Raw genomic sequence first — 18,818 nt, forward strand, 5'->3', positions numbered from 1 at the left:
TTGTGCGTTTGTTTTTCTTTTGCCCACTTCATCCAAGTCTACATCTGTTTATTTAATTTTTGAAAGTAAGAAACTTGTAAGTTCCAGCTGGGTCAATGACACTTGAATTTTGAGAAACCTCTTATTCACTTCACCCTTATAATGGAAAGTTAGGTCCAAAGATACCTCGCTCTGCCTCAAGGCTTTTCAGCTGGGGCCCTCGGGTGAAGAGAGGAAGGCAGCCAGAGAATGGGGCCTGCAGAGTTTCTCTCACAAGGAGTAATTTAACTAGATATTTCCGCCTTTACGCACTGCTGGGAACCTGCCCGCACCCTCTCCGCTCCCTTCCTTTAAGTGATTTCATATGAACGGGAGGGGAAGTTTTAAGCTTGAAGTCAATCAGTCATCCCCTACCAGACTAAATCATGAATGCCAGACACCTACAGCACCAGGTTCAGAAGATGGGCAGCTGAGGGCAGCCATCCCTTAACCTGCAAGGTACTTTAGGCTGAGGCTCAATTTGGGTTGTCATAGAGGTGTGACGTGAGATGCATTTTTGTGGGGGAGAAACTAAAGCCTTGCCTCTAGATTATTGTGGAAGATCAGCTTCCCAGCTATTGTAATGACTTGTTAGTGTTCCACAACAGCACACTTGACTTTGCAAAAGTGAGGGAACAGGAAGCTTTAAGCTTGATGTAATTGGTGAGTGGCTTGTACAGCCAATGGCAAGAAGACCGATGTGCTCATAAATATGGGTTTAGGGAAGTTGCTTAACAGTCTCACCACCAAGATTAATATTGCCCAACAGCTAAATGAGACTAGCACCTCCTACATCACAGTAGGACTCTTACGAGAAAACACTTATGAAATGGAGCCTCGATTGGTCGCGCACTTGAGCAGAATGTGGAGGTTAGCCTGGAGAAATAGGGTACCAAACCAAAGCGGAACCCCCATGTCTGCCATCTAGTTGGCAGAGCAAGTGTCGCTGTCCTGCGCGGAGGCGAAGCGACGCATCACATTTAGCATCCGCTGTCCTAGAGTGAACCCGGGCCCTAGCCTCAGAGGGATCCGTGCAGACGTGGGATACAGCAGGCTCAGGCTAGGTGTTGGGACACTGCGGTGGCTGGGCCGCTCCCTTTAGCCCTTACTCTCTGCCAGACCAGACTGACTGGTTCCAGCAGCTCACCCAAAGGAATTTGGGTGGCCATCCCTCTCTGTGGAGTACCGCCCCCGCCTCCCACCCGGTGCGATAACATCAAACTGCACCCGCCTCTGGGCTAACGAAAGCCAGGAGAGGAAACCGATACTCGCCTGCCCGCCTAGGCTCCACCTCTCGCGGCTTCCATTGCTAGGCAACTACACCTCTCACCTCTTGGGAAACACTGGAGAACTAGCAGTAAATGTTAGAATTTCAGGAAAGTATCCAGAGCTGCTACCCCACCTCATTCTCCCATGCTTCTCTCATTCTCCCAACTTCTACCTTTAGGTTTTTCCTCCCTTTTGCCTCCCCCCTTCCTCCAACTCCCAATAGCAAGCCTTTATACAATCTGTCGCCAGAAAGTGTGTGCCCTCACAAAAGAAAAGCAGACTCTCATTCCTACTCTTCAGAAGATGAGTCTCAGAGACCTGAAGTTGCCCAGTCATTTATATCCTAGGACTGCTGGGGGTGGGGGGTGGGGGTGGGCTTTGCGCCTTCACGTGGTTTAAAACCCACAAAGGAAGGTGTGCCTGTTAATAAGCAGGCAAAGGCTGCGTCCATCTCCCACTCCTGTTCAGATCTGAAGGCGGTTAGTTTTAGCAACTTCCTTCAAAGGAACAGCAACCTCAAAGTTTACATTTTTCCCTCTACCCACTGCTGAGGATGGGACCGAGGGCCGGGTCAGATGCGAGGCAAGCACACTAGCCCAGTCTCTAGGAAACACCAGAGTATCAACAGTAAATGTTAGGATTTCACAAGGAAGGAAGCATTAGAATTTAAAATATAAAATTCAAGCATTAGACAAAGGAGAACAATAAAATGATATAAATCTGGAGGGATTTTTCACACAGCCTATCTTTTTAGGTGTGCCTTTCCCATATTTTATTAAACTCGAGTTGTTGTTTTAAAAAACAGCAGCATTATCAAAGACACATCTGTACAAACATTTTACAAAAGAGAACTCTCTAGGATCAGCTACATCAAGGACAAGCAGAAAAATAGATGCAGTCCAACAAAGACATTGAAAATGACTTCAGACGTTGGAAATGCCTTTTCTTATACAAACGATGGCAGATGAACACTGCGCAGGATCAATTAGTGAGTGAACTGCTCTTCCTTTCCTGAAGGTTGGGAGGCAGGGAGCGAATGGGTCACCAACAACCCGGATAGCCAAATCGCCGCTTTCCCATTTCAAACCGTTTAAGTCTTTGGGTAGATTCAAGTCGCTGGGAAACAAGTGGGCTGCCTGGCACTAGCTTCTTAACCAAGCTATCTAGCCTTTGCTTAACTCTCCCGGTCAGGTTTCCAGTGACTAGACAAGGAATTTCAGAAATGCGTCCTTAAAAAACCAAGGGCGAGGGAGGTGACCTGAGCTCAGCATCTAGAGAACTTGTTTGTGGAGAGAGAAGGAAGAGGTCAAAGCTGGGAGGAAAATTACCTCCTGACTGAGAATTAACAGGCCAACCCATCTGGTCTGAGGTGCCGAGGAAGTCGGGGCATCCTACAGGAAACCTACAAGCTAGGTTCGCTTCTCATCTCCCCCAGCTCCTTAAGCTCCACCTTTTTGTATTTGCCCGACTTCCTCCGTTTGGTGACCACCAAGACCACCACACCAGCCACTACCGCTACCGAGACGACAGCGATGACGGCAATGACGCCGGCGGTGAGGCGCTTCATGGAGAACTGGGGGGGCTTCTCGTCCAGGTAGTAGATGAGCGTCCGCTCCACATGCAGGGGTTCCCCACGCACCTGCACGTCCAGGCCGCGGCGGCCCATGAACAGTGACTCGCCTTTAATGTCCCTTTCGAAGTAGTAGGCGGCATCAGCGATGTCCACGTCTCTCAAGCCCTTCTGCGACGCGTTCTGCCGAAGCTCTATCTGAATGGTGGGCTCCTCATAGTGTACCGCGGATAGGAAGCTGGGGTGCAGCTTGTAGCGTTCTTGGAAGAGCCGCCGCAGCTCGGAGTCTAGGTCAGAGTGGTTGAAGGCTCGGTCGGTCGGGCGGTGGCGCAACTCAATGAGGATGTGGTGGGTTCGCACCACTTCGTCGCAGCGCAGGCTTTGGTCTCCCTTGTCCGTGCGGCGCACGCCCACCGAGTTTACGCACCAGCACACCGAGGTCTGGTTGCACTGGCGCGCCTTGAAGCGGCCCTTGTCGTCACACTCCGGGTCGTAGAGGCCATCGTTGTCCAGTATCGCGTGCTCGCTCGGCATCACCAGGCTGCGGCCGCTCTTCCGGGCGCTCATGCGCGCCTTGAGCAGCAGGCACTTGGAAGTTAGCGTGGAGCAGTCGACCAATACCTGTGAGCCCATTGCCCGACATTGGCAGACCCCGCCTGGGCCATTTGTGTCGCAGACCGTCATCTTGTTGGTGGGGCATGTACAGTTGCTCTGAGCCGTGCAAAAGCGGGTCGCCATCGCCAGCAGTAGCAGTAGCAGCGGTGCTAGATCCAAGCCCCTCGCCATGGTGGGGTGGAGTAGAATGGACCTCCAACTACAGACCAGAGGCAGGGATTCTGAAGGATCAGGCTGGGTAGGACACTGCAGGCGACTCCTGCCGGGCTTTTCCCTCCAGCTCTTATAAGCTCCTGTACCTGTAGGACTGGTTAGCTAGTGACTCACTCAATGGAATTTGGGTGGCGCTCCCTATTCCCAGGTCCCGCGGAAGAAGCCGGCAGCCCTGAGCTGCCTGAGATAGAATCAGGCAGGGGAGATTGCTCCTGCCATCTGCTGACCAAAACCCCATAGAGGAAACCAGTACTTACCTGGCCGCACCCCTCCTCATAGCTCAGAACCAGGGCGTCCCACCTTTCCTAGTGCACCTCAGGAGTTTCTCCAGAGGCCCAGCTCCCGACTCTCACGTCCCTACAATTCCAGACCCCATAATCCCGTACCTTCTTTTTCTCTCAACTCCTATCTTCAGTTTCGTTCCTTCCCTCTCTTCTTGCTCCAGAACACCTTATAACACAGTTAAACAGTTCACTGACATAAACCTGATCACATGCCTTTGTCTGTAAACCCTATTCTAGGTGAGATGGTGCAGCTGAGGCAGGGAGACCTGAAGTCACCCAGCCACTGATTTCCCAGGATTCTCCCTGGGCTTTCTGCTTGGCTTTAAGAACTATAAATGAGTATTTACAAAAACAAAATGTTGCAGCATCTGAAGACAGGCTAGTTAAAACAATTCTATTGCTACATCACCTGCACAGCACAATCCAGTTGTCATGGTGTGCCACATATGAAAAGTCCTATTGAACAATGCATATGCCTGTACTTGTGTAAGATAAATGAAAAGAAAAAAAATTGTAGAGTAAGCCAGTCCACTAGGAGAGATGTACAATTTGATTCTAAGAGAGGCAATTTTTTATTTTCTTTCCCTGTATTGAATGATATAACGAGAGAAGGGAGCCTGTGAGAAACTGTGCTTCTTTAATAGGATGAAGGAGCGACACTCTCTTTTAGAATCTAGAGAAAGTCCACCGCTCAAAGCTGTGGTAAAATTAACAATAATTAACAAACTATAATTATTTCCAGGCCCACCTTCAAAATACATTTTATATATATCAGCATTTAATGTACGCCACTAGAATACTGAACAAGGGTGTCATTTGACTCATGGTAGCCAGTTGGGCCTCTCTGCACCATTAATTTTCAAGCAATTCCTGAGGCAGACAGATACAAACATATTATTTTGTCTTTACAGACAGAGGAAGTCGAGACACGAGGGACAAATGCTTACCCAATAGCAGTAGGAGATCTCGGTACACACCTCTGATTTCTACCCCCACTGTCTCTTGAACAACTAGCTTATCCTGTCCAGCTTCCACCCACCTTGCCTCAGAGAAAGATCTAAAGCACAAATGTGTGCACATCTTCTTTTTTGTTGAGAATACTCTCTCTCTCTCTCTCTCTCTCTCTCTCTCTCTCTCTCTCTCTCTCTCTCTGTGTGTGTGTGTGTATGTACAGGTAAGGAGACATCTTGGCTCTAAGAACAGAGTTCATATTTTATGAACTGGTGCACAGTGCCAACTGCTGTCATAGTTACTGCCATCATCATTGTATCCCTGCAAACTTCTCAGACGTCCACCAGCCTTTGCAGAGTTTGGTACCTAGAATCTCCTTTTCTTTATCTGTTTCAGTATACAATTGTGATTTTCTGCTCAACTCCTTGGTTACTTTCAGGAAGCTTTTTCTGATACATCCCTCCCACATCCACTCAGGAATATGTCTTTTGCTTTTACTTCCTTATTTTTTGCATCCTAGGATTAGCAAAAAAAAAAAAAAAAAAAAAAAAAAAAAAAAAAAAAAAATTACCCTTCCTGGGTCTCTGTTGCCCAGAGTAAACTGGGTACATCAGTTTCTGGCTCTGTTTCTTAGATTTTTTTTTTTTCCTGAGAATCAAACTAAATATACAAGGCAGTGAATGGTAAAGCTTGGTAAACTCCAAGACAATGTTATATTCTGTTAAAAAAATTATCCCATCTCCTCACTTTTCAAGTGATTTGCTGGGTGGTCACAATCTACTATCTACTTGTAATACCACCTCATTTTCATTCCCCTGAGTCCCAAGCCATATGGAGGAAAGCTAGTGGGGAGGCAGTCTCAGGGCTGATACATATAGGTAATCATGTGTTGACTACTTAGTTACCTCATGGGATTTTGTTACGTACTGGGAGGAGTGGAAGTGCAGGCATCCAAGCCTGGTATTCTCAATGTGAAGCTAGAGTGAGCAAAGATGACCTTCATATCCCCTGGCTCCCTTCGTTAATAGCTGGTCCTACCAGGCTTTCTCCAACAGGCACAAACCGATCCAGCTCGGATTCTCTCTTCCTCTAATTAAAAGCAAAATCAAGTGCTAGCTTGATTAATTTCTTTGTGTTTTTATTGTAATGTAGAAATACTTAACAAAAGTTTCCCATCATTTCAGGATTGTCCAGTGCTTACAAGGGGCAGCAGCCATGCCAGATTACTGCATCCCTGGCACAGAGTATACAGGAGGCACTAGGTACTGCGTGTTTAATTCACAGTGAATTGTGTCCAGAATGTCACAATATTGATATGACACTCCCTAGAGTGTACATGTGAACTATTTAAGTGTTTATGACCTGGGAGAGATTAATATCACCACATGTGACATCTTTGATTACCATCCCTACCTTAGTCCACCTTCCAAATACATAGTTTTAAGGAAGACTAGATAATGGCGCCCTGAGATTGCATCTACATGTATGCCTGAACACAGAATCTTAATAGTCTTGTGCCTGTAGAAAAGGAGACTATGTTCTGATGAAGGACTGCTTTAGAGATTAGAGTTAGGATTAGGGTTTGGAATGGCCTTTTTATGTTTAGTAGGTTCAATGTTAGGCTTAGAGTTTCTGGTTGGTCGTTAAGACATGTTAGTATTAAATTTAGTGGTTAGGGTTCAGGTTAGTGTTACAATTTGGGTGGGGGTTATGTTTAAGGTTGGTATTTGGGGATTAGGGATAAAGCTAGGAGATAGAATTAGGTTTAGTGTTCGGGTAAAGTATTGGGTCAGTGTTGACTTAGGGTTGGGGCTGAGTTCACTTTAGAGTTATGGTTGGAAAGTTAGGGGTAGGCTTCAGTTTTGGTTAGTGTTATCAGGTTTTGGGCAGATTAGGGTTAGGAGTAGAGAATGAGTTACTGTTAAGGTTTGAGTTTTAAGGTTTGTTTTTAGGGATTACTGTCAGGATTACAGTTAAGGTTTAGTTCATTTGGGTTAGGTTGTAATTAGGGTTAGTGGTAGGGTTCAGAAGAGTTTAGGGTCAATGGTGGGTTAGGATTAAGTTTAAGGGTTAGGGGGTTAAGGTTAGGGATACTGTTCTGAGTTATTGTAAGGCTAGTGTTTGTTAGACAGTTGGCATTGGTAGGGATACTCTTCGGAGTTATTGTAAGACTAGTGTTTGTTAGACAGTTGGCATTGGTAGGGATACTCTTCGGAGTTATTGTAAGACTAGTGTTTGTTAGACAGTTGGCATTGGTAGGGATACTGTTCTGAGTTATTGTAAGGCTAGTGTTAGGAAGTTGGCACTGGGATTATGTTTATGTTTAGATTTAGTGTTGGTTTCAGGTTAGGATTAGAGTTTGGTTTGGGGTAGTATTGGAGTGTTAGGGTTAGGGCAACGTTTATAGTTATATTAAGCTTATTAGTGTTAGTTTTAGGTTTATTGTTAGGATTATATTTTATATAGGGTTAAGGTGGATCAGATGCAGGGTTAAACTTAAGGTGTTGTGAGGGATAGTGGTTAGGGGCAGAATTAGGGTTTCTGGTTGCTGATAAATGTCGGGCCAGTGTTCAATCTAGGGTTAAAATTATGGTGACAGCTAAGATTTGGCTTTGATGTCAATTTAGGTAGAAGTTAGGTGTAGGCTTAGAGTAAGGTTAGAGTTATGGTCAGGATTAAGGTTAGATGTAAATGTGAGTGTTCAATTTGCCTTGGGATTATGGTTAGAGTCAGAGCTAAATTTAGGCTTAGGACTCAGGGAAAAGGAGAGTTTAGTATTAGCTTAGGCACAGAATTTGTATTAAAAATTGCCTTATGGTTAGTTTTAGACTTAGTTTTGTTGTTCACATAGATGGTTTTGGCTGTGGTCTCTTTAGGGTTCTTGTATGGTTATGCTTAGAAATATCATTAGTGTTTGGATTAGACAGGGTTATTTATACTAGGGCTAGGCTAGGGTTAGGGTTATGTCTGTGGTTAGTATTAGGGGCAGAGAAAATTAGGTTCATTTCTAAGATTGTTAGAGTTAGAGGTATTGTTTGAGTTATGGTTTGGGGGTTAGTGTTAAGACTAGAGAATGTTTTAGGTATATTTCTAAGATTAATGTTAGAGTTGGAGATAGGCTTAGAGTCAGTGCTACATTGTTGTTAAGATCAGTGTTTATACTGAGGTTAGGTTTAGAGCTAAGTTTAGGTTTATGATTCAGAGTGCTGGGAAAGCCATTGTTAGGAGTATGGCTATCGATAGCTTAGGGATTGCTATGAAATTCTATAAAAGCTCTGGCTATTGATACAAGAAGAGTTAAGGTTAGTTTTAAATGGAGTTTTGCTTGAGCCAGTGCTAGAGTTCTATGTAGGGCTAGAGATATACTTAGGGCAAGAGTTTGAGCTTTTTGAAGGCTCGGGTGACTACTAGGGTTTGGATTAGTAGTCAAGATATGTATGGGTGGAGCTAGTTTTAGGTTTATGGTTAATGTCTTAGAGTTTTAATGCTGTGAACAGATACCATGACCAAGGCAACTCATATAAAGTGTAACATTTAGTTGGGACTGGCTTTTAGGTTCAGAGGTTCAGTACATTATCAAGGTAGGAGCATGGCAGCATCCAAGCATTGATCTAAAGGCCTAGAAGACTGACTTCCAGGCAGCTAGGAGGAGGATCTCAAAACCCACCCACACAGTGACATACTTCTTCTAACAAGGCCAAACCTACTCCAAGAAGAACATACCTCCTAATAGTGCCACTCCTTGGGCCGAGCATATTCAAATTACCACAGTTAGGGTCATGGTTACAACTTTGGTTAGAGGATAGGTTGGGCTATCATTAGCAGGACTATTAGGTTTAAGGGTAGAGTTTGGTTTAGAAGTCAGGTTGGGGCTAGGTTTGGGTTAAATCTTAGTTTTTAAGACTAGAGTTAAAACTAGTTTTTGTGTTAGGTTTAGAGCTTTGTTTAGTTTTAGGTTTAAGGTTAGTAGATTTAGGGCTTGGCTTAGATATTTTTTATGGTTAATGCTTGGGTTAATGTTTTGATTAGGTAAGAGATAGGGTTATGGTTTGACTTAGGACTTGGAAAAAACAGTAATGCTATTATTTCTGAGCTTAGTTTAAAAGTTAGAGGTAGGCTTGGTATTAAGATTAGGGCTATAGAAGCTGGAAAGAACCCAGATGTCCCCCAACAGAGGAATAGATACAGAAAATGTGATATATTTACACTATGAAGTACTACTCAGCTATTAAAAACAATGAATTCATAAAATTCTTAGACAAATGGATGGATTTGGAGGATATCATCCTGAGTGAGGTAACCCAATCACAAAAGAACACACATGATATGCACTCACTGATAAGTGGATATTAGCCCAGAAGCTCAGAATATCCAAGATTTAATTTGCAAAACACAGGAAACTCAAGAATAAGGAAGACCAAAGTGTGGATACTTTGATCCTTCTTAGAAGGGGAAACAAAATACCCATGGAAGGAGTTACAGAGACAAAGTTTGGGGCAGAGACTGAAGGAATGACCATTCAGAGACTGCCCCACCTGGGGATCCATCCCATAAACAACCACCAAACCCAGACACTATTGAGGATACCAACAAGTGCTTGCTGACAGGAACCTGATAAAGCTGTCTTCTGAGAGGTTCTGCCAGTGCCTGACAAATACAGAAGTGGATGCTCACAGCCATCCATTGGATGGAGAACAGGGTTCCCAAAGAAGAGGCTAGAGAAAGTAACCAAGGAGGTGAAGGGGTCTGCAGCCCTGTAGGAGGAACAACAATATGAACTAGCCAGTACCCCCAGAGCTCCCTGGAGTAAAGCACCAAAGAGTACACATGGTGGGACACATGACTCTAGCTGCATATGTAGCAGAGGATAGCCTATTCTGTCATCAGTGGGAGGAGAAGCCCTTCGTCCTATGCAGGTCCTATGCCCCAGTGTAGGGGAATGCCACATCCAGGAATTGGGAGTGGATGGGCTGGGGAGCAGGGGAAGGGGGTGAGAGGATAGGGAATTTTTCGAAGAGGAAACTAGGAAAGGGGATAACATTTGAAATGTAAATAAAGAAAATATCTAAAAAAAAAAAAAAAAAGATTAGGGCTATATTTGTTGTTAGTGTTAGTGTTAATCCTGGAGTTAGTTTTACAGGTAAGTTTATATTTAAGGTGAGGTTTGATGGCAGAGCCAAGGTTAGAATTATGGCTATGGTTTAGTTAAAGCTTGGTGCAAAGCTAGTGTAAGAGGAATAGCTAGCATTTGAGGTAAATGAGGTAGACTCCATTTAGGTCTAGGGATTTATTTAGATCTAGTGTTTTAGCTAAAGTTAAGGGTAGTGTTAGAGCTAGGCTTAAGGCTAGTATTCAAATTAAGTCTGTGACAAGAGCTAGTTTTAAGTTTAGTGTTAGGGATAGTTTTAGATATGAGTTAAGGCTAGGGTTAGAATTAGGGCTGTGTTTTGAGTTAGTTTTAAGGTTAAGACTAGTGTTAGAGTGAATGTTGTTTAGTGTTAGGTTTAGGGCTAGTATAAAGTTTAGGAGAGTTAGGGTAAGATTAGTGTTGGTTAGGATTAAGTTTAAGGTTTATTAGGCTTAGAGTTAGGGCTGGTCTAGAGTTAGTGCAGGAGGTAGAGTTAGAACTAGGGTAGAAGTTATTGAAGACCTAGTTTTATGGTGCAGACTTGAGGTAGAGTTATGGTTTTGTTAGGCGTCAGAATATATTTAGGGCTACTGTTTAAGCTAAGGTTTAGTGTAGTGTGAAATAGTCTTAAAATTAGTGTTAGATTTAAATTTAGGGCTAGGGATAGAATTAGGTCTACTCCTTGTTCTAGAGTTTAGCATAGGGTGGGAGTTAGGGTTGGGACAACAGTTCAAGTTAAATCTACTGTTAGAGCTACTGTTAGGTTTAGGGTTAGGATTATGGCTAGCTTTAGAGTTAGGACTATAGATAGCATTAGAACCAGGGCTAGAATAGAGTATGTTTAGGATACTCTATTTCAGGGCTAAAACTAGGGTTAGAGTTAGTGTTTCTGTTAGATATAAAATTGTGTTTAGTGTTAGGTTTAAGTTTTATGGATAGGGTTAAGACTAGTTTTAGGTAATGGTCATGATTAGTGTTAGCATTAGAGTTAAGATTAGCACTTGACAAGGGGAAAATTTAGTGTTAAAATTTTGATTTTGGCTAGTTTTAGACCTCGTTTTAATGTTTGGACAAGATGAAGGGATAAGGTTAGGATTTTGCTTAGGATCTGATTAGAATTATTGTACATTAAGGCTAGGATTAGGGTAGAAATTAAGATTAGAAAGTGTTGGGTGAAGGTTAGGCTATAGTAATTAAAGGGTAGGTTTAGGGGCTGGAGAGATGGCTCAGCGGTTAACAGCACCGATTGCTCTTCCAAAGGTCCTGAGTTCAAATCCCAGAAACCACATGGTGGCTCACAACCATCTGTAACAAGATCTGACGCCATTTCCTGGAGTGCCTGAAGATAACTACAGTGTAACTTATATATAATAAATAAATAAATCTTAAAAAGAGTAGGTTTAGTTTAGTGTAATGGTCAAGGTTATCTAGTTAGTGTTAGTTCTAGAGACAGTTTTAGGTTTATTCTAAGATGAATGTTAGAGTTACAGTTATGTTTAAACCAGAGTTTGTGTTAGAGAATGAAAGTTTTAGTTATATTTCTGAGATTAATGTGATATTTAGAAGTATGGTTAATTTTAGGGTAGGGTTAGGTATAGTATTGGTATTATTTCTAAGGTTATTATTAGAGGTAGGCCTAGTGTTAGCTTTAGGGCTAGGTTTAAGTTATGGTTAGTGTTACTTGGGTTAGAATTATGGCTAAGTTTAGATTTAGTGTTAGTAGTAGAGACAATGTTAGCATTATTCAGAGTGCTAAGCAAGAGTTTTATATAAAGTTGGTATAAGGTCTACAGTTATTATTAGAAGTAGTTTTTGAATTTGAGTTAGAGGTAGGCTTACAATTTCTTTAAGGCCAGTCATGTATTTAAGGCTAGTGTTTTTTTCTTTTTGTTTTTTTTTGTTTGTTTGTTTTGTTTTGTTTTGAGACAGGGTTTCTCTGTATAGCTCTGGCTGTCCTAGAACTCACTATGTATACTAGGCTGGCCTCGAACTCAGAAATCCAAGGCTAGTGTTCAAATTAGGGTTAAATTTAGGGTAAGATTTAGGGTTTGGGTTATTATTCAAGTTAGGTTTAGGAACAGAGCAAGTGTTATGTTTAAGGTTAGGGCTAGCATTAAGGATATGGTTAGAGAAAGGATGAAAGTTTGGTTTAAATGTAGACCCACTTTTAGGAGAGCTTTAGGTCAACTCTAGGTTTACAGTTAATATATGGGTTTGACATTACCCCAGCAAGGCCTATGGGCTGAAAGGCACTTGGCAATTAGGATGTCCACACAAGATTTGTCTTTAAACATGCTCCATTTATTTACACAAAGATTCCTTATAATATAAGAATACTGAAGTTAAGCGGACATCTCACCAAGTATTAGTTGTAGTTGATTGGGCAGAAAATGCTGCAGGGTTCCTCTGGGGAATCTTCTCCAGTGAGGATGCTTTATAAACTTGTTGGTTCAACCCACCTCCACTCTGAAGTCTTTCCCTTTAATAGGGTGAGAACATGATGTAGATATGAGGAAGGTCCAGGAAGTCCTTAAGAGCCCTGGCCAGTTGATCTGTATGAGTCCAGCAACAGTGCCAGAAGTTCAATAATCACTGAATCCAAAGTCACATACAACACCTCGAGTTAGACAAGCTATGTTTTGGGAGCACAGTAGTGTGATCTTAGAGACCACTTCCAAAGTTCCAATTTTTGTATCATTTCACTAGTGGCTGCTTAATGTTATCTGGACACCCACCTTGGGGCCTGAATACTACCATAACAACACCACCTGGGAGTTGGTTCATTAGCATATCAAGGTCTGTTCAAGGCTAGTTTCCAATCTGAAGTGCTGGGTGGACTGCCTGAGGCTTGCTTCTAAGGGCTACCTTTTTAACCATACAGATTCAGGTATTGTTTCAGTTATGTTTCTAACAGAAAAATAGGTTTCTTTAGTGTTAGGGTTAAGGGTAGGTTTATGCAATGGTTTTGGTTAGTGCTAGGGTTAGAATCATGATTGTTGCTAGGGTTACAATTAGTATTAACATTAGTACTGTAGTTATGGTCAATCATTTGCTTAGTGTAAGGTTAGACAAAATGTTAGGGTTAGGGGTAAGGTTTGGAGTTCAAGGACAGGACAGATGGGCAAAATAGCCAACCAGCTTTACTGGAAATACTAGACAGGTGCACACTTGGATATGTGAGTACCATAATGTGCTTGAAAACAATAGTATTGCAGCTCACATTTGTGTCTCACTGCCTACCAGTGTCTCAGTAAAAACAGTTGTCCTACTACTGAAGCACAAGCCTATGTGCATGTACTGAAACAGTTGAGCACAGGAGTATACTTGTATCACAGTGCACATGTTGTAGTGCATGTCAGAGTACAGCTGTACTTAGATATACTGTTACAGAAACACAAATGTGATGAGACCTACAGCGGGACTTAGAGATGTGTGATATCACTCTTCATGGAACTAGACAGTTGCACACAAAGTTATACTGATACATCACTGAAGTCAATGTACTAGTAGAGCAGTGAGTATCCATCTATTATTAAAAGCACTACACAATTTTAATATACACCAATAATTTATTCTTGTTATAAGGACTTAGTGTACTGTGAATGCAGCAGAAATAACTTTTTGGCCTATGCAAAGGCAATGGGTTCTTAAGAATAACCATCTACTGTCTGCTGCTTAAAGAACACCTTAGCGAGGACCTATCCAGAGTTATGGCTCAGTGAAAGAGCACATGCTCAGAATATTCACAGCTCCATGTTCCAATTCTGTGCATCAAGTATGTGAATAAATAATTAAAAATTGATCCTGCCGGGCGGTGGTGGTGCACGCCTTTGATCCCAGCACTTGGGAGGCAGAGGCAGGCAGATTTCTGAGTTCGAGTCCAGCCTGATCTACAAAGTGAGTTCCAGGACAGCCAGGGCTATACAGAGAAACCCTGTCTCAAAAAAAAAAAAAAATTATCCTAGCAGTTTATCAAAGAGCCACATCAATGGATCTAAAGCCCTTCAATGGAAGCTAAATGTTCTTGACTGCAGTGACAGTTAAATAGTAATGTAAGCAGTCCCTTCCAAGTGTTATTCCTGAGTTTGTATGGTTAAAAGGTAGTCCCTTCCAAGTGTTTTCATTCTCTCTCTATTTAAATTGTGTTAAAACCCCACTGTTTATGTTGATTAAAGCCACTATCTATAACCACATGTACTGACACATCTTTCTAATACTTCTTTCCATGTCTCTGTCAGCCTGTAACACCAGCGCTCAAGATACACAGGTAAGAGAATTGCAACCTGGGGCCACACAGTGAGACACTGTCTCAAATACCAAAGATATTTATGTAATCATTTTATGTTCAAAACTTAAGAAATGTCCTTTATCACATACAATATTGCAAAGCCACACCTCTTAAAACATGAATGAAGTCATTTCAAGGACTCACATAGTATGACACCTACCATTTTTTTTCTACTGATTTATCATAGGTAGGTCTCAGTTTGAATGCCTTGTCTGCCAATAATGCTACAACGGTTATAGTTAGAACAATGTTTGGGTGTGGTCACTAGCTTATTTTGGTCAGCAGTTCCTTGGAGAAAGCTTCGTAGATACTCCACTGATTTGGATGGTCAACTGTGATGGGATGGATGCTTGTTGTGGCAGAAATCAAGTGCTAAAGAGGAACTGGGACACTTCACTTTTAACCTATAATTTTGGAACAAAAAGGTTTACTTTCAGAATGTTCTTGAACAGTCTCTGAGAAACACGGAAGAAGTACACGACTCTGGCTTACCTCTGTGTGAGGATCGGGTGTGGCGGCAGTCCCAAAGGCGCCAGGGACTGCAGCTAAGTCGTATGACTTGCACCTGACTTCCTCATATAAGCCACAAACATCTTGAGAGTTGCGCAGGTGTACCAGGATACCGGTGAATCCATTTTGATGGAGATATGCCCCTGCTGCCCTGATTAGCTGAAGCTGCGTGCCTGGTGAGGTGGCGTGGCCTGTTGTGCGTGGATGGGAACTGAGACTATTTAAGAGTGAGAGGCCCAGGGTTCGGGAGAGATATAAACAAGGGAGATATAAACAAGGGAGATATAAACAAGGGAGATATAGAGAAAGAAGAAATAGGACTGAATAAACGTGTGCAGAAGGATCCTGTTGCAGCGTCGTTCTTCCTGGCCAGTTGGGCGCGGGCAAGACCTCTGTATTCAGGAGCACCAGCAGTTTGGTAGCACAGATTGTCTCTTGTCAGCCATCCTACTGAAGTGCTACATAGACCAGACCATAACTTGGCTTGCTGGCCTTGATGTGTCCACCACATGAATGTTCCAAGTTAGAAAGACCAGCCCTGTAGCTAAGCGCATTAACCCAACTAGTCTATGGATATCTGTTAACCTAGAGTTTCAAAAGCAGGCAACAACTCAAATCAATGCCAGGAAAAAAAAAATTCAGATAGACAATAAAAACAGGTTTCTTCAGGGACAGTTTTATACTGTCTCCATCATTAAAAACCCAAGTAAACAAACTTGCCATCATTAGTCACACACATGTCCTGGTATCATTATATGATGCAAAAATGGAAACTGTTAACTAGCCATTTTCCTTTGAATGAATATCATATGAACCAAGGGTCACTGAGTCACTGGAATGTGGCATTATTTCTGGAAACCCCCATGTAGCCATCCTCTAGGTCAAGAGCCAGAACATGATCAGGACTTCAGAAGCCTTTCAGGGGCTCCTCTTCAGATGTTACCACTGTCTAACATTGAAAGCTGTAAATTAATTTTGTCTGTTTTTAAAAGATTTATTTATTTTATGTATGTGAGTACACCATTGCTGTTTTCACACACACCAGAAGTAGTCATCAGATCCCATTACAGATGGCTGTGAGCCACCATGTGGTTGCTGGGAATTGAAGTCTGGAAGAGCAGTCAGTGCTCTTAACCACTGAGCCATATCCCCAGACCTAATTTGGTCTACTTTTGATTTTTATATAGTACATCAGTTCTGCAGAAGCACTTGTGTACTTTTAATTTTTACCTAGTACCGGTTGGAACAACCTTAGTTTCTAATTTCCAGACAACAGCACACAGTTAACGCATTTGCTAACTTAGCATTATTTTCAACACTGAAATAGCCAGGCACTAGCTGAATAAAAAGTAGTGATACCCAAATCTATTCTAGGTTCATTCAACAATGCATCCTCCCTCTCAAAGCTCTCTCTCATCCTCTCACCATCACTTCACTCCCATGCCAGGAATTAGCTGCATCGCTTGAGACTGAAAAACACTTACCCAACTAGGAGAAGGCACTCGACTTGCATGGCCCAGGTTCTGTCCAGGAAGACTGGAGTAGCAGCAGTCACTGTCCTTAAAATTCATGAGGGTCATTGAGGGCTGCTGTCTGCCCCCCTAACGTTACTTTCCCAGAGGAACTCTTTCCCACAGGGCTGTGACAACTTGAAAGCAGGACTTTGTTCAGTTCTTAGCAAAGAAAGCTAAAATGTATCTGATATCCCACCCTCTTCTTTTTGCATAGGTTCTAGTCAACACCAATACAGAGCAACGCAATGTGTTTGCTCACCAGATCGGATAGAAAATTACTTAAAATATTAAACTTAGAGAATGCTAAGTTAATAGGAGAAAACTTTCTACTCAATGCATGTTTTTTCTTCATTGCTTCTGTGTCACTTCTGATATGAACACATATAGATTAATTATTTTTAATTTTTTGTTTTTACTTTATGTGTAGGAGTATTTGTCTGAAAGTATGTGTGTGTGACATGTGGTTGTAATGCCCAAGAAGTCTAGAATTGTGCATCAAATTCCCTGAAAATTGGAGTTTTAGACATTTGCGAACAGACATATCAGTGCTGGAAAGAGACCTTGAGATCCTCTGCAAGAACAGCAAGTGCTCTTAACCACTGAGCCATCTGTCCAGCTCCAGCAAAGGTATAAGTAAAATATGGCTTGAGTACACATAAAAAAACTAAGTCACCAGTAGTACTGCTTTTTTATTTGTGTGTGAGTGTCTATAGTATTTATGTACCTATTGGCATATGAGCCCTCATACACATGTGAATATGATCAGTCTCGCCAAATCAGTGAGCTCCAGCTTTAGTGAGAGACCCTGTCTCAAATAAGGAAGAAAACGATAGAGAAAAACTTCATGTTAACCTGTGCCTTGCATACCCTGACATTTTTGCTCTAAGAAGCTAGAGAGACTTGATGGTGTGGAGTGGGGTAAACCACAGTTCTTACTGGTTAACTAAGGCGAATATGAAAACGGACAATGAAATCAGTCCTTCAGCTCACAGACTTTGCACAAAAGTTTCTAACGTATTTTTGGCAGCTGTGCCTATTGCTATTGATGTTCCTAGTGGGTTATGATAGGGGACTGAACTGGTTCTGGCACAGTGAGCTAGTAGTTAGTCATTTAAGCTGTGCATCCCAGCTAATACTCAGAATTCCTCACCTGTTAGTTTGTCATTCTCATTATCAACTAACAAGTCCCAGTCTTCTGGAATATAAGCAATTACATAGTATGTGAATATAAGCATGGCACAGTTCTACTAAGAATGGTCACTGTAAGATACATATAAAATGTTCAAGCAAAGTACAGGGCCCAAAACGAACTGTGGCTCCACCTCTTGGATGCCTGAGCAAATTGCATTCCTGAGTCATGGAAGGCTAAGGGAAAGGGAAGTGGAATCTAATCCACTGAAAGCAACAGGAAAAGTTACAGCTGACCATGGAAGGGAGAGCTCCAGGAACCTTGTAAATCCCATTTCAAATTTTAATTGTTTTCCACCATAACTTAAAAATGAAACATCTTTATTCACTTTTGGAAAAAAAATATGGAGAAATTATCACTCTGTGGTAAAGCTGACATTTGACCTTTGACATTCTTTTACTTTGACTCTCACATGTGAGCTGTTGTTACCAAGTTTCCTTAGATGCATTTAGGACAAGTTCAAGATTATGTGTACATAAATAGAAATACTCAAGATGTGAATTTAGTAGCAGATGTTAAGGAGCAGACATAAAAATAGGACAAATGAAATATCAATGGCAGCTTCCCAAAACAAAACAAGCAAAGAAGCAAACAAAAACCACTGGCCATTTCCATTTACTGTGGAGTCCAGTTTTAGAGGAACAGCTTTAGAACCCATGGAATGTGGCCCAATAGTTAGCATGACCGTGCTTGTCCCTGAGAGAGTCAGATCCCTGAGGACTAAGTGTCCTGAGGACTTCATGTTGTCATGGAGCATAGCTCTGCTTGTGGTACTCTCAGTCTTCACATCCTTCCTAATCTAAGTGTTGTGTGAAGATTCTAAGGGGGCTTCTAGCCCCTCACTGGGCGACATCATCCGCACTCACAATAAAAGTGCGTGATCTTCCTCAAGCCTTACTGTTAGAACAGGTAAAAGGTTCAGTCGTCACCCTAGGAAAGACCTTCAAAATGTATATTGTCAGCAGTGACCACCACCCTTAGAAAGAATTTGAAAAATTAAATTGTTAGTGAGGTTATGTTAAGATGTTTTCGCTAGTGACATTGAAGTAGAAAATCTTAGAAAGCAATCTGAAGTTCATTCAGAAAAATATACTCTTGATAGTTGAGCTGGGAGATTTTGAGGTTAGGAAACAACAGTGGTCTTCTTCTTCTTCTTCTTCTTCTTCTTCTTCTTCTTCTTCTTCTTCTTCTCCTTCGTGGGCATTTTTAAATTAGTGATTGATGGGGGAGGTCCCTGACCATGGTGGTGGGGTCAATCATGGGTTGGTA

The 18,818-nt window shown here is 42.2% G+C and overlaps 1 protein-coding gene across 1 annotated transcript; it reads right to left on the reverse strand.

Moving 5' to 3' along the window:
- Positions 1-1,995: 1,995 nt before the first annotated feature.
- Tacstd2 (tumor-associated calcium signal transducer 2) lies at positions 1,996-3,759 on the reverse strand. The gene has a single exon (NM_020047.3). The coding sequence runs from the start codon at positions 3,641-3,643 to the stop codon at positions 2,690-2,692; it is 954 nt and encodes a 317-aa protein (NP_064431.2). The 5' UTR covers positions 3,644-3,759; the 3' UTR covers positions 1,996-2,689.
- Between the last annotated feature and the right edge of the window lie 15,059 nt (positions 3,760-18,818).

Source organism: Mus musculus, chromosome 6 (assembly GCF_000001635.26).
Source record: "Mus musculus strain C57BL/6J chromosome 6, GRCm38.p6 C57BL/6J".
In the NCBI taxonomy this organism is placed as follows: domain Eukaryota; kingdom Metazoa; phylum Chordata; class Mammalia; order Rodentia; family Muridae; genus Mus; species Mus musculus.

Bases quoted from the DNA above. Each gene is read 5' to 3' on its own strand.
- Tacstd2 (NM_020047.3), bottom strand. From the start codon at position 3,643: ATGGCGAGGGGCTTGGATCTAGCACCGCTGCTACTGCTACTGCTGGCG.